This window comes from Eucyclogobius newberryi, unplaced genomic scaffold (genome assembly GCF_026437365.1).
Source record: "Eucyclogobius newberryi isolate DKJ021-1_F unplaced genomic scaffold, fEucNew1.0.hap1 SCAF_7, whole genome shotgun sequence".
Lineage (NCBI taxonomy): Eukaryota > Metazoa > Chordata > Actinopteri > Gobiiformes > Gobiidae > Eucyclogobius > Eucyclogobius newberryi.
This window is the reverse complement of record NW_027316389.1, coordinates 16,927,323-16,950,405: the sequence shown is the minus strand read 5'-3', so window position 1 is coordinate 16,950,405 and position 23,083 is coordinate 16,927,323. Positions and strand designations below refer to the sequence as shown.

General features: G+C 39.4%; 4 protein-coding genes and 4 non-coding genes across 12 annotated transcripts in view; 6 read left to right on the top strand and 2 right to left on the bottom strand.

The window, feature by feature from the left end:
- Positions 1-66: 66 nt before the first annotated feature.
- lctlb (lactase-like b) lies at positions 67-6,184 on the top strand. Of its 4 annotated transcripts, XR_011924501.1 has the most exons (16): positions 67-217; positions 1,685-1,845; positions 2,541-2,701; positions 2,976-3,063; positions 3,414-3,523; positions 3,597-3,725; positions 3,801-3,896; positions 3,989-4,043; positions 4,130-4,291; positions 4,363-4,640; positions 4,725-4,851; positions 4,927-5,126; positions 5,207-5,270; positions 5,465-5,536; positions 5,754-5,798; positions 5,931-6,184. XR_011924501.1 is itself a non-coding variant. In XM_072434597.1 (15 exons), the coding sequence occupies exons 2-15, from the start codon at positions 1,722-1,724 to the stop codon at positions 6,044-6,046; spliced, it is 1,755 nt and encodes a 584-aa protein (XP_072290698.1). In that variant the 5' UTR covers positions 67-217; positions 1,685-1,721; the 3' UTR covers positions 6,047-6,184. The 4 variants fall into 4 exon arrangements, 3 of the variants coding, with proteins under 3 accessions (XP_072290698.1, XP_072290700.1, XP_072290699.1); XM_072434597.1 differs by lacking the exon at positions 5,465-5,536; XM_072434599.1 differs by lacking the exon at positions 5,754-5,798.
- Positions 6,137-11,375, bottom strand: zwilch (zwilch kinetochore protein). The gene is made up of 18 exons (XM_072434596.1): positions 11,237-11,375; positions 11,112-11,154; positions 10,935-11,030; positions 10,329-10,483; positions 10,079-10,266; positions 9,615-9,694; positions 9,372-9,530; positions 9,113-9,184; positions 8,855-8,948; positions 8,718-8,773; positions 8,450-8,552; positions 8,151-8,230; positions 7,814-7,970; positions 7,023-7,051; positions 6,785-6,921; positions 6,602-6,697; positions 6,419-6,534; positions 6,137-6,341 (listed from the first exon to the last, which is right to left on the bottom strand). Exons 1-18 carry the CDS (start codon positions 11,308-11,310, stop codon positions 6,253-6,255), a joined length of 1,824 nt encoding a protein of 607 aa, XP_072290697.1. The 5' UTR covers positions 11,311-11,375; the 3' UTR covers positions 6,137-6,252.
- Positions 11,376-11,677: 302 nt separating this feature from the next.
- Positions 11,678-23,083, top strand: part of rpl4 (ribosomal protein L4) — a 132,736-nt gene continuing 121,330 nt past the window's right edge. The window contains exons 1-10 of one of the 2 annotated variants that reach the window (XM_072434604.1): positions 11,678-11,831; positions 12,310-12,481; positions 12,560-12,666; positions 12,853-12,991; positions 13,217-13,341; positions 13,423-13,552; positions 13,626-13,782; positions 14,070-14,153; positions 14,325-14,445; positions 14,513-14,594. In XM_072434604.1, the coding sequence (XP_072290705.1) occupies positions 11,829-11,831; positions 12,310-12,481; positions 12,560-12,666; positions 12,853-12,991; positions 13,217-13,341; positions 13,423-13,552; positions 13,626-13,782; positions 14,070-14,153; positions 14,325-14,445; positions 14,513-14,584 (1,110 nt within the window). In that variant the 5' untranslated portion in view covers positions 11,678-11,828 and the 3' untranslated portion in view covers positions 14,585-14,594. Of the gene's footprint in view, positions 11,832-12,309; positions 12,482-12,559; positions 12,667-12,852; positions 12,992-13,216; positions 13,342-13,422; positions 13,553-13,625; positions 13,783-14,069; positions 14,154-14,324; positions 14,446-14,512; positions 14,630-23,083 lie in introns of those variants that run through there. The other variant, XM_072434603.1, reaches the window with a different exon arrangement.
- LOC140349856 (small nucleolar RNA SNORD16) lies at positions 12,713-12,810 on the top strand. Its single transcript, XR_011924767.1, has one exon. It is a non-coding gene; the product is annotated as a small nucleolar RNA SNORD16 (small nucleolar RNA).
- LOC140349855 (small nucleolar RNA SNORD16) lies at positions 13,053-13,151 on the top strand. Its single transcript, XR_011924766.1, has one exon. It is a non-coding gene; the product is annotated as a small nucleolar RNA SNORD16 (small nucleolar RNA).
- LOC140349854 (small nucleolar RNA SNORD18) lies at positions 13,931-14,000 on the top strand. Its single transcript, XR_011924765.1, has one exon. It is a non-coding gene; the product is annotated as a small nucleolar RNA SNORD18 (small nucleolar RNA).
- Positions 14,190-14,256, top strand: LOC140349853 (small nucleolar RNA SNORD18). The gene has a single exon (XR_011924764.1). It is a non-coding gene; the product is annotated as a small nucleolar RNA SNORD18 (small nucleolar RNA).
- map2k1 (mitogen-activated protein kinase kinase 1) lies at positions 14,619-22,280 on the bottom strand. Its single transcript, XM_072434602.1, has 11 exons — positions 22,063-22,280; positions 18,221-18,431; positions 17,281-17,427; positions 17,122-17,199; positions 16,724-16,775; positions 16,521-16,645; positions 15,811-16,015; positions 15,300-15,364; positions 15,162-15,220; positions 15,041-15,086; positions 14,619-14,957 (listed from the first exon to the last, which is right to left on the bottom strand). Exons 1-11 carry the CDS (start codon positions 22,143-22,145, stop codon positions 14,844-14,846), a joined length of 1,185 nt encoding a protein of 394 aa, XP_072290703.1. The 5' UTR covers positions 22,146-22,280; the 3' UTR covers positions 14,619-14,843.

Here is a 23,083-nt window from a genome sequence, read left to right as displayed (position 1 = left end):
ATGCAATCAATTTCCGTCTGTGAACTATTCAGCATTTTCAGAGCTGAGTAACAATGCCGTGGGCCTCACAAAAAGAGCAGCTTTCACACTGACAGCAGACTACAACAGGTTATATACAATGGACATATTCATCTTTCTACTTTGTCCACGGCTCATTCACTTCGGCCTGGGCTAAGTCAGAACACACTTCTGTACATGCTCTTCTCTCCCTGCACAGGTAAGTGAGGTTGCTTTACAAATCCAATGCATAATATAATAAGTACCGGTAATTTGCTCCCTACTACAGTAACTACAGCTTATGTTTTTATTCAACATTTTTATATTTGGATGGCAGTAGCCCAGTTGGTACAGAGGTTACTGTAGTTGTGTGTCAATGTTTTAGTGCATTTAAAGGATTTTGAGTGAACCAATAAACTTGAATCTTGAGTATTAACAATATTACGTATAATATTTCAGAATCCACTTTGTGCTGCTATTAACCTAATTTTTGTACAGTGGTTTCCAACATTGTTTTGTTTCGGTTATACCTCAACTTGGGTATTATTAGGCAAAACAAATAATAGTAATATATTGTAGATTATCCCTATTATATATGTATATGTATATATATTTATATATGTATATGTATATGTATATATATGTATATGTATGTATATATATATATATATATATATATATATTGATTATTTTAGTACTAGTAGACTAAAACCTATTGTACATTGAGACTTTTTAGATACATGCAAATGAAGGGTCAGAAATTGTTTATTCTTTTTTGACATTAATATTGCTATATTACTATATTCTTATAAAACATGTGTTTATGGGATTATCAGAATACGTAAAAATCATTTTTTATACCCAACTAGTTGCGATTAGTTAATTAGCAGTCCTACTAAATTCCTCCAAAACATTCTTATGGAGGAGAAATCTACTACAAAGAACATATCATATTTACTTTTGAAACCAAAATTGATTTCAAGGACGTCCAGGTAAGACCTTGTGTTCCCTTGGAGGTCCTCATATCCCTGGTTGGGAGACAATGCTGTGTACACGGTCACTATCAAAGATGAGGTCAAGTTCACACTGTGATGCAGTGTGAACACAGCCATTGCCTATGGGTGAAATGGTCATTTCTATGGATGTGTTTGTCCAAGCAAAATTAGTGCACACCTCACTGATTTTCAAAAGAATCCCCCGCCCCTCTCACAGCCGTCCCAGTGTTTTTGATGCATGTCTGTTTGCTGCACCTGTATGCACAAAGCCACTGTCATGAAGTCTCTAGAAAATGATTGACTTAACTATAACTTGTAGATTTGAATACATAACTATAGTATGAACACGAAGGATGCTCTGGTAATGTGATTCGTCCTAAAGACATGCATGTGTTAGGTAGAATTGGCAACTCTAAATAGGCCCTATGGACAGGTGTTGGAAATTAGCATATTCTGCCAAATACACTTAAAACATTGCATCTGGTTTGTCCAATGTAAATGCTATGTCCTTAAATAAATAAATAAAACAAAAAAATCTTATTTCAAAAGCCACGGTTGATTCGACGAGTGGCCGTGATCCAGGCTGTGTGTGGCAGAAGAAAAAGAGAATAATTCTCACACCAGATTTAGTTCTTCAAATATGATTAATTGCACAACCCAGTTTACTATACCCAGCCTGCTTGTGTTTCCAGATCAGACCGTGTGTGTTCACTGAGCCCCCGGAGGAACATGTCCACCTCTGTGCTCACTCTGGGCCATGTGTTTATGCTGGTGCTGTGTCTGTCTGCGGCTGAGGACTTCGACTGGACAGACAACCAGCATGGCTCCTTCTATTATGGCACTTTTCCAACTGGTACTGGTTCATTTTATCCTATTTTGCACATACTGTCATCTCCATTTGGCTTTAATAACTTCATATCCAAATTCCCATATTCACATTCTTGTACCCTTTGCTTCTTTATCTCTTCTTTACTGTCTTATGGCCATTTCCTGGTTATTTGCGAGTACACATTTTAAAATCAACTTAAAAATATCATTATATTACCCAAAAAGTTTTATTAGCTACTCCCTTGAAGTCAGGAATTATGTATAAGTTGTATGTCAAGTTGTATATCTACATAAGAAATATTAAAAAGGTGAAATTGCAAAGGTCAATCCTGCTCAATTATATCAGTGAGAATTATTCTGTAATAATCAAACAACACCAAACACAAGCATTTTAGGAAAATTAGAAAAAGGTTCAGTTGTAATCATCTGGAAACTGTTTTGGAAACTCATCCAAGAGTCATTCTCAATCTGTGGATCTAGACTAACTAACTTGGATATTAAGCCCCGCCCACCAAGCAAAACCTCTTGATTATAGACTGTCCTTGTTTTGTTTTTGTGAGTAGGCAGAATGAGGGATTACACCAGCTATTTTAGGACTAAACATTTATCCTACCATCAATTACACACGCCTGTAAAATATTGGGTCTGATCCCAACAATTTATCATCTTTATATTTCAGAGATGATTTAAAAAAATGTATAATTGATCAATTTTCATCAGGATTTTCATGGGGAGCCGGCAGTTCTGCCTATCAAACCGAAGGAGCCTGGGACAAAGACGGAAAAGGACTCAGCATTTGGGATGTGTTCGCCCACAAGAAAGGCAAAATCCAACAGAACGAGACTGGGGATACATCTTGTGAAGGCTACTACAAAGTCAAGGTAGTTCTTTAATCAGTCATATTGTTTAGGAAGGAATGGCTCCTTAATAAAACTTTGGTGGTTATTGGGTTTAGAAAAATAGGTTGAGTGGATAATGCGGCTTTCGACAATTTTCTGCAAGGTCTGTCTCTCTTTCATCCCTGTTCCCTCCAGGTTATACTATCCTGTCTGATAAAGCTTATGGGCCAAAATCCTTAAAAAAAGAAAAGTAATAATAATGGTAGATTCTAATAATACGAAATGCCTCTTACTGTCCACTGATCTTGCCGTACAGGATGATGTCAGTCTAATGAATGAGCTTAAGCTGAATCACTACAGATTCTCCATCTCCTGGCCTCGCCTCATCCCCACAGGCATCAAGTGTAAGTTTACATTTTGAAAGCTATTTTTTATGTTTTTTATTGGCATAGTGTCTTCACAGCAAGACAGTCTCTTTGTATGTGGCTTTTCTATGTGAAGCTTAGAGTTGTCAAAACTTTGATAACCAGATACTAACCCATATTTTTATAGCGTTCTTTTGTATCAGAATCTGAATTGTATTTGCTCTCACTGTGTCAGCTTAGGTTTCCTTCATGTTCTTTTCCCCCAGCAACTAAAAATACGCACAACATAGTTCAAAGTTCCCTGGTTGATTACTGCTCCTGACACTTTGCAGAGGAGAAATTTAAAAATGAAGTAAATCTTGATCTTACTTTAACCTTACTATTCACAGCTGATCACATCAATGAGAGAGGAATACAGTATTATGATAATCTATTAGACACACTGCTGGAGAATAACATCACTCCCATCGTCACTTTGTACCACTGGGATCTGCCACAGGTCAGTGCTTTGGTCATCCCGTCAGATGCACTCTTGTCCTCCAACGCATCCTTCTATAACAACTGTCTTTTAGGTCTTGCAGGAGAAATATGGCGGATGGCAAAACATCAGCATAATCAACCATTTTAATGATTTTGCCAATTTGTGTTTTGAAAAATTTGGCAATCGAGTGAAGCACTGGATCACCTTCAACAATCCCTGGGCAAGTTTAAATCTCTGTTCTACACACTTGTGCTTGTGCAGATAGTACTATTCTCATGCTTGTGATTTGATTCAGTCTGTAGCAGTTGAAGGCTACGAGACAGGTGAACATGCCCCTGGGCTAAAGCTGAAAGGCACCGGGGCTTACAGAGCCGCACATCACATTATAAAGGTAACACTAAATAAACTTCAGATGTTAGCTAAGTTTCAATGACTTACGACTTATGACTACGGTAATACATTTGTTTGAAAATTGTTCTTTAGGCACATGCTAAGGTCTGGCACAGTTATGACACACAGTGGAGAGGAAAACAAAAAGGTTGGTTAATGAATATGTAATGAGTACATTTGAGTATGTTATATGTGTAGGTGCCTGTGAAGAGAACAAAACGTTTTTGTGGACAGGTCGGATTGGCATCTCTCTGTCCGGAGACTGGGGAGAGCCAGTGGACATCTCTAACCAGAAGGACATTGAAGCAGCAGAAAGATATGTGCAATTCTACTTAGGATGGTTTGCCACACCAATCTTTCACGGAGACTACCCCCAAGTCATGAAGGACTTTATAGGTAAATCTGTAGCTTATGTGCTCAAGAAGAGCAATCCAAATGCTATAAACATTGTCATTCTTCTTCTGTAGGCAGAAAAAGTGTCCAGCAGGGCCTGGGAACATCTCGCCTCCCAACCTTCTCTCCTCAGGAGAAAAGCTACATAAAGGGCACTTGTGATTTTCTGGGCATTGGCCACTTCACCACACGATACATCACTCAGAAAAACAATCTTCCAGTCCGCGGCAGCAGCAGTTACTTCCTGGATCGAGATCTGGCTGAGCTGGTAGACCCGCGCTGGCCCGACCCTGGCTCTGAGTGGCTGTATGCTGTACCCTGGGGTTTCAGGCGCCTGCTAAACTTTGTCAAGGTTAATATGACTATTGCTCTATAATGATACAACTGTAGCACAGAGCAAAATAACCATTTATGCCTATCATATTTGCATGTTTAGAGTCAATATGGTAACCCCATGATCTATGTGACGGAGAACGGTGTCTCAGAGAAGATGCAGTGCTCAGAGCTTTGTGACGAATGGAGGATACAATACTTCAAAGACTACATCAATGAAATGCTCAAGGGTAAACACTGTGATAATATGAAGGTGAATTTCATTAAAAAGTCTACCATATGCCTTTTTAAAATATTGGTCACAGCTCTCAAAGATGGAGTGAATGTGAAGGGATACACCGCCTGGTCTCTGCTGGATAAGTTTGAGTGGGACGAAGGCTTCACTGAAAGGTTTGGTCTCTATTATGTCGACTTCCGAAACAAAAACAAGGCCCGCTATCCCAAAGCCTCTGTTCAGTTTTACAAACGTATCATCAGCTCCAATGGCTTCCCCAACCAGAGAGAGGTGAGAAAGCACTCACATGTGAGCTATGCTAAATCTGCCTTTATAGACTGTTGTATGACACAATGTAATGTGTGGTGCAGGTGGAGAATTGGAGGAGGAAGGCTGTGGAAACTTGCTCTTCAAGCAACCAGCTCTTAGCTGCAGGTGATTCTATTTCTATTGTTACATCTAGTAAAACCAGCCGGGGTAAACAAACAAAGATTCTGAGTTAGTAGAATAGATTTAAGTAAATCTAATCAGACTTGATCTGAATATGTGCTTTTACAGCATTTCAGTAATTACAATATTTTAGCATTACAATCTTGTATCTGAGACATCTTTTTTGTTTGCCCCTGCAGCTGCAAGAAAGAACATGGAACATACAGAATTGCCAAAGGTTTGGCCTGTGCATGACGAAGTGTAGACTAATGGTACATGTTTTAAAATGTGTTTAATTTAACCAAGTAAACCATTGAAAATTCTTAAATGGTGACCTCTAACAGAGATTAATGCAGAATTATAGTTTAATTTTATACAAGAACCACAAAGATGACACATATTATAAATTACCCAGTGAAGCTTCTTTTGCATTGTGCTGCTTTGTCCAGTTCTCAAAGGGTTAAACTGCACATTTTCTTCTTTTATTAGAGGACCAGCGGAGTACTGCTGCCAATATTCTTAGACTTATACATGGTAAGGAATAACTCAACTTGGAAATGGAAAAAAAACTGTTAACCCTTTGAGTGCTGTGCTCACTGCTTGCTTCCAAAGTGTAATTACTTATGTGAACTTACTACATGATAAAGTTATCTTTTGTGTTTGCAGATCCATTAACAAGCCACATGGAGATGGTGACAGAAATAGTGGTTCCCACTGTTTGTACCTTATCTATTTTGATCAGTGCCGTTTTTCTGATGTTTCTGTTAAGGAGGCGGAGCTAAGGAAAACATTGATTATGAGCCAGGCAGTTAAATTGTCCACATTTGAAGTGATTTAAATGCTTGTTAACAAACTAGCATTAGACACTAATCTTGAGTGACTTGTAAAATGTTTATTAAAATGCTGTGACACAAACATTACCAACTACTGTAATTTGTCCTGCTATATTTGACATTTATTACATTTATAAACATGCTTGTATAGTAATTTATGCAAAATTGACCATACTGCAACACACTAACGTAGAAAAATAAGCAGGATCCTCAGATACTCCATTTACCGTTTCATTTTCATAATCTGTAAAAAATAAATAAATATCAAAACGTTAATTTACAAATCTCTAGCATGTTACTGATGAAACAGAAAATAATAACCCGTTTCAAAGATGACGTGATCCACCAGAGGGCTGTCGCTGAGCTGCAGTAATGTTCTGACCTCACGAGGGCCGTCGCCACTGGAAACTTCAACACCCCACATTACAGGATGCTCTCTGAAAGAAAACACATTACAACCACTGATATCAACTAAAATGTACATTTGAGTTTAAAATAACTCACTTCTGGTAGAAATGACTAATCAGAGTTGGAGTGATAGGCAGCTTGAAGTTGTGGCTTTCATCGTATGGATTTGTTTTGTAATGCTGCAAACATGATCTATGTGTAAGAGAGTACACAATACATTATTATGAGCAAATAAATACATATTTACATCAGTGCCTGGATCCTTATATCTGATCTTACTGTGTCAGAACAAACATGCGATGATATGGCAGACCCAGGAATGTGGTGCAGGTCACTAATATCTCCAGCAGGTGGTGCAATTTCCTCAGTCGGACGACCTGCTCCTGAACATCCACATCTGTGCTCAGGTAATAATGCTGTCAACACAAACCATTATATCATATGTTTTTGCGTGCTATATTTCGTTTTTATATTGTGTTAGCTGATATTAAAGTTCAGCAAATAAAAAAATCCATACCAAATGATTTAAAGTTGTCAACTCTGCACCTGAAAAAATGAAAACACAAATCACACCATGAATGAATAAAGCAGATACAATAGGGTGACACGTAGTAGCAGTTATACACCCTTTAGCCATCACTATGTGGAGTCTATTCTCTGTGGCATTTGCTTGTTCTCCCTGTGATAGTGGAATTTCACTTGGCATTTGTCAAGCTATAAACACAGACAGTGGCCCAAATCTCTGTGCTGTACTCTTTATCGGTGGTGAAAAGTGAACTGGAAATTTGAACTCAAGTAGTACAGTTACATGGCTAAAAACACTACTGCTTCCAAATGTAAAAAGTATAAAATGACTAAAATGTCATTCGTTTACAACATTTTAATAGCATTTCAGATCAGCTTTTTATACACAACTTAAATGTATTTATTTTATTCAAAGTTGAATTATCCTCTTATTTTCTGAGTTTTGGCCAATCAGAGCAGGCCATGTGGTGCTGTTATTTGTGTTTGGAGAGAGAGGGGCAGAGACAGCAGTGAGACGTTCACATTATTGGGATGATTGGCACGTGTACTTTATTGTTCTCAGTAACTCCTGTATTTGAAATGTAGCCAATTGCAATAACATGGCAATGCCCAATAACAAGTTTGAAAATCTACTTAAAATGTAGTTACTTTCCATCCCTCCTCCTCATCAAGGGACTGGGAAAGATTCTGCCAAAAGATACAGTATGCCTCTGCAAGTTTACTTCAGCAAGATTGAAGGACGGGTCAAAGTCCATGCAAGACAAACATAATCTAGCTCATTACCGATGAGATAATTGATGTAGTCCTTCCTCATTTTGTCCAGGCCCATCTCCAGCAGCATTTGCACCGGTGTGAAACCGGACAGTTGAACGTTATCAATCTTCTGGCGGTACGACTTCAAGATGAGTTTACTGAGGCTGCTGTCATTGTCCCTGTGGATCTGAACAAGTCAAACGCAGAACAGAACAAGATTAAAACCCCTCGGACCATGTCACACTCTGTACAAGTCACACTCTATGCTTTTATTCTCAGCATTTTGTAAAGTATGGGTCATTTGATTCAGCTACAATGCTATTTAAAAGAGGAACTGTTTATTTACTGTTATTAACTGTTTATTTACCCATGGTTTGACATCTCCGTATCTTAAAGCATCAATTACAAGCCTCAAACAGTCACCAATGTCCTGATATGACGTCACACCTGGGAAGGAAAAGAAAAGGATATATGTGACAAGATATTTAGTTGGAAGTTCTACAAATTAACTATTTTATGTGTGTCATTATTCCAATCTTCAAACAGATTTATCCCTGGGGAGGTAAATGAAGCGTTAATACAATTTAGTATTGGATAATACTTTCCCTTGTAGAATAATTTGTTTGATTTTAGGTCCTACATTCCAAAAGAAAAAGCTGGACTTACTCTTACTCAGCCTGACCCACAGCTGCTCGATAAAGTCCAGATCTCCTCTCTCCAGCCAAGAGGTGAATGTGGGTGTCTCCTCCTCAGGCTTCAGGTTCTGGGCCTGAAAAAGAAAAAAGATGAAACGTTCTGATTCTAGTCAGGTCTATTTTTCACATGTCATGGAATTCATTAGTGACAAGTGGTAAATGCACAAACTATGCAGTAAATGCACGATTTCACTATATAACATGATCAGTGGTGAAATTAAGTCATTTAAATTGGGTACCTTGGTCGATTTGACCGCCTCGTCTTGAGTTTTTGCTGTATTCTGATTCTGAAGCTCTACATGAAACACAACACGGACATTGTAAATATCCGTTTCAGTTTAATAAAATAAATAATTCGCCATCTGAAAACAGTTACCCTCCAGGTAGGTCTTGGTCAGATCGACTGCTGAAGTCGTTTCCACTGGCTCCAACCATTCAATCTCTCCAGTTCTTAAACCATCTGCAAGACTCTTTAAAAAGATTGATTCCGATTGAGAGGTTTGCAACATGTAACAAAGCTCTACCCATGAAACAACAATTAAAATATAAATAACCCTGACCCATTAAGCAAGGCATCATAAACCATACGTATGATAAAAAAAAAAAAAAAAAAGTAGAACGAACAAAACCAAACCTGAAGAAACTCCAGCTCCTTGAACATTTCAAACATGGGACTTCTCATGTCGCCAATGGCAATTTTGATGTTCTACATAAAAAATATACAGGAATAATGTTCAAACAAACATGCTGTAAGTAATATAATAGCACTGTTACATCTTTTTCATCTGCCTGAATAGACCTAACAAGTGTTGGATGTAATCTTTCCCATGGGTCATTGATTATGTTCTATACGTCCATTTAAACTGAAAAAAGCAAAGATCACAGTCACGTACCAGTGTAGCGGTCGAGGACATGGGCAGTGGAGTTTCCAAAATACTTCCTACATCGTTCCATTTGAAATCCACTGTTACATTGCTCTGGGACTCAATAGTTGTGTTTTCAACAACTGTGGATCCGAACAAGTTATATCTGGCAGTGCCTTTTAGTACCACCTGAAACCAAGCAAGTTCATATTTTAACAAACATCTCTTACTTTTAACGACCGATAAAAAAAATAATACACGATTGGCCCTCACTGAAGACGATTGGTGCTTCTTTCTGTGCTCTTGTTTGACTTCTTCCAACGTCATGACAGATTTCTTGTCCATTGTGGTGCCTGGAATAAAACACAATTTAGGAAAAATCTGAATCAGGTTAAAAAAAAAAAAAAAATTTAAAAAAGAAGTTTTTTCTGTCCCAACTGCAGGACAGGACAGTTATAGTGTGAAAGGAGGAGAGAGAGGGTATAGACAATTGGCAAATGTCAAGGGCAGGACTTGTTGCCATGGTCGAGGAAACTGCTGTTGTGATTTTGGGCATTACAAACATATATTGAATTGAAATAGTGGTAGCAACATGCGCGAGTGTGAGTTCAAATTCCGGCTTTGACAATTTGCTGCATGTCCTCGCTTCTCTCATTCAAACTAAAGCTATCCTGTCTAATAAAGCCTACGGCCCAAATAATCATTTAAAAAAAAAAAACACACAATTTTGTATATACCTTTGCATGTAACAGAGTATAATTTGGTTCCTGTGACTTTGCTTCCGGTGCAAACCATCTCAGCTCCGAGCCAGGTGGTCCCCGCTGGGTCGGACATGTCACAGCGCACCCACAGCGGCGCTAAGACTCGGTCGTCCACAAGAGCTATGCATGGGTTCTGGGCCAAGGTGTAGAAAGAAAGCAGCTGTCTAAAAATAATACAAACATTAGTAGTCATGGAAATAGTGAATGCTTGTGAAGGGTTAGTCACCTTGCTTGGTTAACACTGAGGGGCTGCGGCCCTGGTTCAGTTTTAACAAGACTCGCATCATGTTCGACGTCTCCATCATGGCCGTTCTCAGAGCAGTTTGAGGTGTCTGAGGTGTCTGGTGGCTGCTGTTCCGAGTCACACTCAATTTTGGGAACCTAAAAGTAAAAAACAGAATAGATGACAATAAGAGCTGCAACAATTACAAAGACAGTGGCATTTTCAAATATAAAAGCCAACAAAGAATAAGCAATGAATGATTTTCAACTAAACAAAGACTTCAGTCATCATCTTTATTTGGTTAAAATGCATTTTAAAACATCTTACTGTACTGCTGAAATAATTGTTTAACTAATTACTAGCTAATCAAAAAAAAAGAATTAAACAAATTGCCCGGTACAAAAATAATACGTTTCTATATAATCTTCCATCTTATAAAAGGGAATCCTCAAGCTGCTGGATATGTTACACATAAAAAGAAAGCTACAACCCACTTATTTGCAGTCAAATCAACCATTTTGGATTCAGGGTAATTACATAAAAGAATGATTTAGGAGGCTTGAAATGTAAAAAATAAGATAAAATAAACAACAATTCCCCAAAGCATACCATTTTCTCACAAATATAGATGGCTTGGTTATTAGACGTCAGCATATTTATTGGAGCGATTTCTTCTCCGTGCACCTTCAAAATCTGAACGTCCTCCTAAAACAGAATATCAATTACAGCAATTATGATGAAACGTATATGTTAAAAAAAATGCAAATAAACTACAAAAGGGTCTACCTCAAACTGGTGGTGTGTGTTGTTTTTCTGGTCGTGAATGGACCTACACCGAAAATGTCAACCGCAAATACCATTATGGCCAACCAATTATACAGTTTATGACACTCAAGCGAACGTAAACTCACCAAAGAACGTCAATAAACTTCTTTGCGCCATTGAGGGTCCTGGATCCCATCGTAGCTCCAGAAAACAGTAACATAAACAAACTTTTACTTGATATTTCAGCTGCGCGCGCTATATCCAGACTCCGCCTCCGTTATCGGCAACACGTGACCGGGTCAAATGTCAAAATCACAATTTAAAATAAATGTATAATTATTTATAATGGGGGATAACGCATATAGTGCAAATGAATAGTACTTTCTAGAAATAAATTAAAATTTAAAGATATAAAATGAGACTGGACTCGCACTTTTCCCTCCGCGAGCCAACTGAAAATAGTCCTAATTTTCTGACGCAAATAGAGGTCTTATAAATCTGTATGGAATTCTAACCCTGTATGACTGTTATTTTTATTTGCTGTATACCTATACATATTAGTTTTTGGTGTGACTTATCTTGAATTTAGTAAAAGACGACGTTCTTATTTAGGCGGAAGTGGTGTACGTTTAAGCGGATGCATAAAGCTTTCAGGACGCTGCACACACTTCCTTTTTTCTGTGGCCGCCATAGCGAGAGGAGCGTGGTCCCGGCGAGCCGAAAGCCTAAAACCTGAAAATGGTGAGATAGTTTTATTAGAAGTTACACAGTGAAACTGATTGTGATAGTGCAGCGTGTTGGTTAACTGTGAATTCGGCAGATGTACAGCTCCGAGGTATTTGAACTGTTTAATGAGCTGAAGACTCCTCCGGACTAGCTAGGCGAACACGCGGAGCCATTTTGAAAGCCCTGCCTGTGTGAACTCCATACACGTGTTTATTATAGACGTGTCTTTGCTCTTTACTCTAAAGCCATCTAGGATCAGCTTTAAGTAATCGCTGCATATGCGTTGTGTATAAGTTGTTTTTACCACTCGTGGAGTTTTTATTTTGCCTTAAAGTCAGGTTTCTGCCTTTTCAGTAGGCCGCCATGACAAATCTGAGAATGTTGTAAAATCACGCTAAACTAAACCAAATATGCGGAGCTTACATTTCGGGTCTACTTTTAATTCATTTATATTTATCTGAGCGGTTGTTGATACCTCTGCTTTTTCTTCCAGGCCTGTGCCCGACCCCTGATCTCGGTTTACTCCGAGAAAGGAGAATCTTCTGGCAAGAATGTTGTGATGCCTGCTGTGTTCAAGGCACCCATCCGCCCCGATGTGGTGAATTTTGTGCACACCAACATGCGCAAAAACAGTCGCCAGCCATATGCAGTCAGTGAGCTTGCAGGTATGTCATTCAGATGAATTGCCCATGTAATGTGCATGTTTCTTTTTACGAATTTGAGACTGACTCAGTATGTTTCAGGACACCAGACTAGTGCAGAGTCCTGGGGAACTGGAAGAGCTGTGGCCCGTATCCCCCGTGTGAGAGGAGGTGGTACTCACCGCTCTGGACAGGGAGCTTTTGGAAATGTATCCTTTCTGATTATCATCCCTACTGTAAATGTTCACAATGACACGCTATGATGGTGTAATTTGCGTCTTATTCTGTGTTAGTGACAGAATGCCTTCTGTCAAATGCTAATGCAGACGATTGATGAACACAAACTCTGAGCTTGTCCTAAGACTACCACAAAACGCTCCTTAACTCTAGTTTAGATGTGTCGTGGTGGACGCATGTTTGCTCCCACCAAAACCTGGCGCCGCTGGCACCGCAGAATTAACACCACCCAGAAGCGTTACGCCATCTGCTCTGCTCTGGCTGCTTCTGCCATCCCAGCACTTGTCATGGCCAAAGGTGGGCCCCAGTTTCCATGTAAAACATTATTTCTACTCTTCAAACCTGTAGATGTCAGCCTTGCAGTGATGGTGTAATTTGCGTCTGAGGCTGTGAACAGTGACAGATGCCTACTGTCGTTTTGCTGTCACAAGTTTTTGATGATTAAGAGTTCTGAGCAAGCACTGACCATTGCTGTGTAATTCCTGGACTTTGAACTTTAGTTAATACTGTTAATGTTGTCAGGACATCGTATTGAGGAAATCCCAGAAGTTCCACTTGTGGTTGATGACAAAGTTGAGAGTTATAAGAAGACCAAAGAAGCTGTGTTGCTCCTGAAAAAACTTAAAGCCTGGAATGACATCAAAAAGGTAAACTTGTTGCTATTAGGTGTTCATTTTAAATTGTGATTTTCAGTTCACCCCTAATGTATAATTTTGGTCTGATTTAAGGTGTACGCCTCCCAGCGCATGCGTGCCGGTAAGGGTAAAATGAGGAATCGCAGACGTATCCAGCGTAAAGGGCCGTGCATAATCTACAACCAGGATGCAGGAGTCACAAAAGCCTTCAGAAATATCCCAGGTACCTGCTCGTCTAGCTGAGAGTAAACAACTCAATCATGAACACGGAGTGAATGTTAAAATTGGTCACCCAGGAATCACACTGCAGAACGTGAACAAGCTGAATCTCCTGAGAATCGCTCCTGGAGGTCACGTGGGCCGCTTCTGCATCTGGACAGAAGGCGCCTTCCGCAAACTGGACGAGCTCTACGGCACATGGCGCAAGCCCTCGTCACTCAAGGTGGACTACAAGTGAGTACCAGTCCCGCGGGGATGTTAGAAACCGACATCCACTCTGAAGTCAGACCAACGTTGATTTTTAGGCACTTAAGATTTAAAATTTGGTCGGAAATAAGTGATCTCTTAATGTTCATGCGCAACCTTTATGCATTCCCGAGACATGCAATGATGAGCTTCTACTTCGGTCCGTGTTTTTGAAATATTGTGATACTATCTGAAGTTCTGAGTCATGTTTTTGCTGCTCTAGAAAGACATGGGTTATGTAAAGAGATGCTTAAGTTTTATGTATTGTCTTTCAGCCTGCCTATGCACAAGATGACAAACACAGACTTGAGCAGGATTCTTAAGAGTGAGGAGATCCAGAAAGCACTTCGCGCACCAAAGTAAGCTCTTGTCCCTTTTTCAAAATCGCAAATATCAATCTATGATGAGTTTCCACTTCAGGTCCGTGTTTCTGAACTCTGATTATAAGGAAGTCCTGAGCCATGCACACGCTTGCCTTGATAGAATGCCACTGACGTTTCTTTAACGAGATGTACCATTTTTCTTTGTAGCAAGAAGATCAGTCGCAGAGTGCTGAAGAAGAATCCTCTGAAGAATCTAAGGATAATGCTCAAGCTGAACCCTTACGCCAAGACAGCCAGACGTCATGCCATTCTCCAGCACGACCCTACGGTAAGGCCACGACCTTAGAAGTATTCATGTGTCCATAAACACTGGGTTGACTTTTTTGTTGTTGTAGATCAAGGCAAAGATGCTGAAGCCCAAGAAGAAGAGGGTGATCAAGAAGACGTCGGCCAAACCCAAGGCATAAATCTACAGTGGTTCAGACTAAAAAATTAAACTGGTTTCAAACGTATCCACAAGACTCTTTATTTTACAATAGCAAACTTTTTGTCAATGAGAAAATATCAAGCACACAGGTTAAGCGGCATCTGTCATTTAAAAATGTGAATCTTCAAAAAACATGGCTTGGAGCAGGCCTAACTAAGCCCAGAGGAATTTCACTTGGCTTGTTAACATTAAATCTGATTGCACCTTGAAACAAAAGGACATGACATTTTTGGGTGAGTTTATGGGACCGGTCCATGTGTTGGCGTGGAAGGCTGGTTCAGTCCGATAGTGCTGCACAGCCAACCGGCAAAGTCCACCTGCTGTGCCTCTGAGTCCCTGATGAACTGATGAACCTGAAGGAGAAGCAGATGAATGTGGATGAGTTAAATGTGAAGACTTGCTATTGCTCCTGAAGGAAGTTCAATGTTAACTTCACCGTCAGCTGCTTGAGATCTGCCCTCTCTGCCGGATTCTTGATTAAACTGTAATCGAGGAAAGTTTACAATCGTACATTTCTTAAATGAGACTGCCTTCTAATATTCTAATTCATACAATACCATTTATTCACAAAATCTTGAAATTCAGTGCCAAAAATTCCTGGAAGCTTTGGTGGGTTCTACAAATGGAAAAAGCATAGTTGGTAGAGAATTATAAATCACAAACCATAATTTATCTTTGAGTGAAATAGGCCTCACCTCATTAACTATATAATCCAGAAGCTCAAATATTGCCATTGGAGGTCTACTGTCGTGGCCATATGCTGAAAGACATTTTGTGCAAAGAATGTTGAGAGAAAAGCTTGACATAATCAAGTTGTTCTTTGACAAATACATTTTAATATTGTATCTACCATCAACGGTTCGGTTCAATTACCACGAGCCCCTTTACTTCCTCCGCAAAACACATGACAGCTGTTCCCCACTAGAGGTCGCCAAAGTAGCGTTCTGCCCTCACATAATGGCTTCAATCTACGTGAACATCTGTATCACATCTAATCCAACATATGCTTCAATTATCCATCTTTCCTAATGCTCTTTCAATTATCATTTCATTATCGTGTATTGTTTGTACAACCTCTAAGTATATGAGTCATTTTTGTTTTCATTTTTCAGTCACACTCTCAGTCCAAATATTCCTGTGTTCCTAAAATATTCAGAAAAAATATGCTGCTATTATTTTATCCCAACCAACAGAGGCCCGACTTACAGCCTGGTCTGCCTGGTGGTCGTGGTCTCGGGGAGGACTCGCTGGACGTGGCCTCTCCTTCCATGGAGACCCCAAATATCTGCTCTAGCTCGTTAGTGTCTGGAGGTGGGATGGGGAACCGACCGATGGCCATTTCCACCAGCGACAGCCCCATGCTCCATATGTCTGACTGTACGGAGTAATGAGTGCCCTGCAAACGCTCCGGCTGCACAAGAAGTCACAAAAACACTGATGTATCAATCCGATATTCAAATATACATAAACCTGAGCAACTATCTTAAAAACTACTACTGGTACTACTAAAAAAACAATAAATATTAAACCTGCAACCAGCAGTAATTTTTATAGTCAACTAGTCAGAGATAGATTTTTGATGAGTCAACTTGTCAAGCACTTATTTATATTGTACATCGAGCCTACATTTCTAACCAAATAAAAGTTGAAATATGGCAAAAGAAAGCTTCTAAATAGATAATAAATAGATTTCTTGCAAATAAGACATAGAGTCTCACTAGTTTCACAATAAATCTAGGAAAAAGTAAAGGCTTTTTATTAGAATATTGTAAATATGTCAAATAAATACAACTACAGAAAACTACAAAAAGGAAATGAAGGATAAAGGCTACTTCTCGTGAACATCTTTCTAATTTGGACACAGAAATGTATTTGAATCTAAAGCCTTATACAACAACTGTAATTCATACACTCACAGACATATAAGAGCGTGTGCCAACGAAAGAGTTTGCCATGGAGTCGATGAGCTGCCCGCTGACCCCGAAGTCACACAGTTTGATCTCCCCACGAGAGTTCACCAGAATGTTAGAAGGCTTTACATCTGAGCGAGGGAGGAAAGGAAACGGTCATACCCCGAAAAACTAAACCTGTATAACATTGTACTAACGTCAGGACTCACCTCTGTGCATGATCTTGTGTTTCTCTCTTAGATACGACAGACCTTTAATCACCTGGGGAGATTAAACATAGTATAATCTGTGGCGTTTACAGTTCTGTCAGTGCTTTACAAAGCTCTCACACTGTCCATGTTACCTTTCCTTGTATGACTAGAACAAATCCAAGTGTAATTCCTGATGAATCCAGTTTAACTTAGGACTAAACCCTAAACCTAATTGTGTCATGACATGTTGTAGAGGTCTAATAATCACAGTGGGTTATTGCCAAAGATCATCAAATGTCGGTTTGAGTTGAACTTGTATAGTTTAATCACCTCAGAGTCACGACACATATAGTACATATTGATATTATAGTACACATCTGGTGCTTGTAAGTCATGTAAGTTGCTTTTTCACTCACTGCAATGCTGACTTTGCCCAGGATCTGCTCTGGGATTTTCCCTGCCTTCTTCAGAGACTGGTCCAGGGAGCCTCCGTCCTGTGATAAAAGAGGAACAACAATGACCTTCTCACTCTCTGGTGCGCAGATGAATAATGAGGTAACTGAGGTGTAGTGTACCATGTGCTCCATGCAGATACTGATCTCTCCGTCGCTGTAGAAAGCTCCGTAGAAGCCCACGATGTACGGGGAGTTACACTCGTGCAGAACCTGCAGCTCTCGGATGATCTGGTTCCTGATCGCAGGTTTGATCTCCAGGTGAATCAGCTGAAACAATTCAAGTTCATATTTAGTTTAAGATAGTGCTAATCATCACTTTACTGTGTTTCATATTGTGTGTGTTTCATACTATATGAGATGAAATACAATTCACTGCTCTGTATCCGTATCATATTTCAAAAGATGTAAGCAAAAAGTGTTGAATAACAGTAATTTAAAGATATATGTTGTTCCACCTGCACTTTAGACTTAAGAACTTGTACATCCTAGACATGTGATACTGTGATATCAGAACTAATTTTAGATAGTGCTCATTGATCCAAAGGCCCAGGATTTGTAGAAGATTTGTTTAATTCATACATGTTTGAGTAATCTTGCATTCAGTTTTTAATGTTTAATTATTTTAATATAAAGGATCTTTTGGCCGGTAGGTTTTATTGGACAGTACAGCTGAGCATGAAATGGGCATGAGAGAGAAGGGAGGACATGCAGCGAATTGTTGGAGCCGAGATTCGAACGCAAAACACTGCGGCCGGCTGCAGGTGGAGCCTGGCATATGTGCTGCCACCTTAACCACTAAACCACCAGGGAGCACTCAGATTATCTTCTTCTCTAAAGCTAAAATCACTCAGTTGCACTAGCTCTCTCTTCACTCCGATGTGAAGAGAAGGCGTTTCTTTGTTAGATCTGTCCTTCATCTTCATCTGATATTTTTGATAAAATTGCCTTTAGTGAAAAGCATGTACTTCTACTGCTTTGGCCCGGTCACATGCCCTGACTGACAACAAAGATCTCGCCGAAGAAGGTGATGAAACATTAAAATCCGAGCCCTATGACTGACCTTCCTGGCCATGATAAGTCCTGAGGGTCTGTGGGACACCTTGAAGACCACTCCCCCGTTGCCTGCTCCCAGCTCACAGATCTTCTCGAAGTCGTCGTCCTTCAGTTCGCCCACTTTCTGCTTCTGCGTCAAGAAGGCCTCCAGCCGCTTCCTCTGCTGCTCGTCCAGCTCCAGCTCCTCCAGCTTCTTCTGAAGAGACTCCAGGTTTGCTCTAGGGACAAGCACAGTACAGTCGAAACATGGCCGCGTAGAGCTTGTTTCCTTAACTACGATTGATTCAACTCTGTGTTTTCTCCATATTATGCTAAATTTACAAGTTAATGATATTGCTCATAAGTTGTGTTTCATTCACCCATGTTTGAGAAATCCTTAATTTTCAGTGACAATATTCCTTTATTGTCCCCATGTGGGACAATAAAGGAATATCTTATCTTATCTTAAGAACTAAAACGCTCTGTTCCACCAGTAGATGTCATGAAGTCTAGTCTATACAGCTTCACCTGCATTTTGCAATACCAGCTATTGTTTTTAATCTTATTTTACCTTCTTCACTCTAACTGTAGCACCCTCATTTGGCATTAATGATACCGATATCGGTTGGCGTTGGATCTTTTGAATATGTGGCCAGAGGGAGAAGGAGATAGTATGACAGTTACATGCAAGTTAATTTAATGAAATGACCAAAGAAGAGAAGAATGTGCTGTTAGAAAAACCTTCTATCACTAGAGTTACTAAAGGTGTATAGTAGCTTCCTCTATTCCTCCATAGCACAGAGGAGAGGGAGCGCTTCACACTCAAGGACTCATATCCATGGAAACAAGAAGAGACTGAGAGCTGTGGGCGGCGGGGGCTTTTCACAAGCTGCACAAGAGGAGAGAAAAGAGGAGTGAAAGGAGAAGAGGAAAAGAGAGAAGAGCAAGAAGAAGACACCAGGAGATGAGAAAGAGAGGAGTGCAGGAGCTGGCGAGAGGGTTAAATGAAGAGCGGTTAGATTTAGGAGAAACTTCAGTTGGTGAAAAGTTTTAGCCCTAAGATTCCCTACTACTCTTAGCATGGAAATATCCACACAGCAATTAAATAAACGTCACATTTAAAAAACTAGGATAAACTCAGTATTTAGTTAGACAGACATACTAAAGTGCAATATGGTCCAAACCGCAGAGCACAATGTAGAGGAAAAGAAACCCAAATATGGCCTGCAGAGTGGCTCAAGTGGGTGGTACAGTTGTTGTCTTATAACCAGAAGGAGGCGACCAATGCATTCTGTTATTATGTTCTAAGGTTCAGTTGTAGTCATCTGGACTCTGTAGTCCAGCTGAACCTTTTTCTACAATGGAATACTCCTGGACACATGAGGGATTACACCGACATTATGTCCTAAGGCAAAGACACGGGTGCAGACTGAACAACTTGAAGCGTCCAGAAAAGCACTATGTGATAGACATTATTATTATTACTGAAGAGAATGGGGCAAAGACTTGCCCCTGCTCCATACACAGCTCTATTGTCTCGGTTGTGGATGAGCCGCAGCATAGGAACTCTTTTTTAAAACTCTTTGAGCAATTATTTATCTCTGACTGGTTTCAGCTTGTCAGGAATGTGCTCATCCAAATTCTTAAACAGATGCGTCAAACTGTTTTCTTTATAAACTACTACTAAGCTAATGATGAGAAAACACCATTATAAATGGTTAAAAGCAAATAAAAGTTAATTTGATATAAAATGTCCCATTTAACATTCAATCAGCAAAGCTACAAACCAGTCTGCCAAGGGCTGCCCAGTCCAAAGAATATTCCTTCAAACACAGTACAATACTGGCAGTGTTGCAGAGCAGACAGATGGTGGTGGGTATATCACCAGGACTGCAACAATTATTCTGAATAATTGTGATTAGTTGAGTAAATGAGGCCTGAGTCAGTGAAAAACAAGCAGGTTCTGTTCTGCAGCGAAAGACAGAAAACCTCCACATCAAGAGAAACCACAAAGCACTATGACACTCACCACTTCACAGTGAGTGACCACTGCACCGACTGTACGCCTGTTTAAACTGGGCACAAGAGCAGATTGTCTTGCTAAAAAATATTGTTTAGTATTTGAATCTTTGTTTATCGTTAATATAAATAAATAAATGTCAACAAACAGAGACGTTCCTGTTTAGCGCTGACGAAACTGAAGATAGACTTTACACAAAGCACCAATCATGTGCAAGTTGCAACAGAGCATTAGATCATCAGAGTAAAGGAACTTGATTCAACTGAAAAATGCACTGTTGTTTCATTCCAGTTTAAGATGATTTGTTCTGTCACACCTTTGAACCTGTTTTTTCTGAGTCTGTAAAGTTGGCTTTTACTGGTCTTTGGGTGTTTTGTTTTCAACTGCTTCTTTAATTACTGTACAGAAGGTTTCATACACGTCAAATTAATGTTTAAACATTTTGAATTAATAAATGAACCCTATGAAAAAGAATGGCAAAGTAGAATATATACCGGTACTTAGTGGGTTGGTTATTTGATGCTGTTGACCTGAAAGACTGAAAGACTTTGCAGACAGAATGTTGATTGTTTTTGCACTACATTGCGTAATCAAACATTCTTTAATATCTATAGAACAGAAATATGACGAGCTGATGAAACACTACAAGCCTGAGCTGCTAGTGGCCATCACCAGGGATGCCATTATGTAATGCTCTTCAGAAGTGCTGCTGCCTGTTGCACTGGAGGACACTGCACCACAAATGCACTCATGTATCCGGCGGTGGAAAGAGTAGAAAATGTGTATGTCAAAGTACAGTTACATGCCTAAAAATGCACTCAAAGTACTGCTACAGGTAAAAGTCAGCTACAATGGGGCAGCAGTGACTGTAGTGTCCTTGGGCAAGGCACTGGTGTATGAATGAGAGTGTTTGTTGGAGCCAATGCGGCACCGCGGAGCATACAGAATCATGTATTGTACGTTCATAAACATGCTCCTTTCCGACCAAATAAACAGACCTAGTCAAAATACATGTTACTCGTTAAATTTGAAGGAAACTTTAAATGCATTTTAGGTCATCCTTTTGATAAAACTTGATCAATATCACATTTTTTTATAACATTGTTTTAAACTGTAATTCACTTATAACAATAAGAGCAGGCGATGCAAAGCTGCTTTATGCGTTTGTAATTATAGAAAACAATACAGGCCGGGGAGAGGCAACTGTGCGTTTGGTTTGGACCATTCGAACTTGCGCTGTACTCAGTAACTCCTGATGATTTTAAATGTTACTAATTACAATTAGATAAGACTTAAGACTAGACTTAAACTCCATTTACGAGTTAAAGTATGTTTAAAAATCTACTCAAAAACATACAATTAGCCCACTCAAGTATATATACTTACTATATGGTAACTTGAGTATTTGTATAGTTTCCTTTCCACCCCAGCATGTATCACATCCATTGTCAGTAATTTTATAACATAAGCACCATATTAAGAGGCTGCACAAGGACAATGTTCATGCTCACAAATGTGCTACAAAGATCCAAATGTAGGTGTACTACAGCCCTAGGCAAATACAAATAGATCTTATATTGACCAAAGACGATTATTCACGTTAATAATTATAATAACACATTATGAGTCATAAGCAAATTACAAGCACATTTCCTCACAAATGGGAAGTGCAAAATCAATATCCTTATTTGTAGGAAAAGGCTATGATCATTAGTTATTATTAGGCTATTATAAATGACATAACTGCTCATCACTGTGGCAGATAAAGTGAAGATCATTCTGTTGGGTTTAGGCCTGCAGGAGCCCAGCGCATGGACGTAAACACCGTTAAATGTGCGTTATGGACTCACTCGGACGCTCCCGTGCCGTTGATGGTGTGTCCATCGGGAATGGGGTTGAGCTGGATGGGCTCGGGCTTCCTCCTCTTCTGCATGGCTCAGATGAGGCGTGGACTGGTGCTGAGAGAAAAGAGTAGCACAGGTTTAAGCACAGAGAGGATCTGAGACGCTGTCATGCGCCACAGGTTTAAGCACAGAGAGGATGTTCTGCTGTTGGAGAGATGTGACTGTGATGTGGATGCGCTCGGACATGAAACGTCACAGAAATACAGCGGCTCTTCCGGAGAGTCGATGGCTTTGACCAGCGCGCCCTCTGCTGGCTAAAACCAAACATTGTCATTATGTTTGACGTTCTTAAGTTAGGACCATTTAGGACCACAATACAACTTGGCTTTAAGCTAAGCTTTATACTTTGTTACTGTATTTCAAAGGACAAACATTAAATGGTGGAAAAAATTTGATATTTTCAAATGAAAAGGCAACTAAAAATCAAAATCAAGAAACACAAACGTTAAAATCATTGCTTGTTGTCATAAAGCCTATTTCACTTTCGACTCACTTACAATGGGAAGAATAACCAAAGCCTTTACTCAAGTTAGAGTACGGTTATCCTGTTAAACTACTCAAGTGGTGTCTGAAAACTACTGAATGTAAATGTATTACCTCTGGTATTATAACCTCTACCTTTTTTAACAAGGATGAAGAAGTAGGTTCTTCAATTGGCAGATAAATAATATATTAAATGTAAAATGTCATGCATTCTAAATTATGATTATGTAATTTCAGAGTTCTTGTTATATATATATATATATATACAGAACACACTCACGGTCACACACAAAAGAAAGAAAGACAAGTTTGATAGATTAAACAAATATTTATACATATATACATTATACAATATACATAGTTTAAAGATTATTTTATAAATGTATGCCAAAATTACAAATATTGCCCAAGTGTTAAAAGTAAACTATAAACAAGAGATTGTTTTAAATGAATGTTTTATTAAAAGGACCCATGTTTTGTCTGT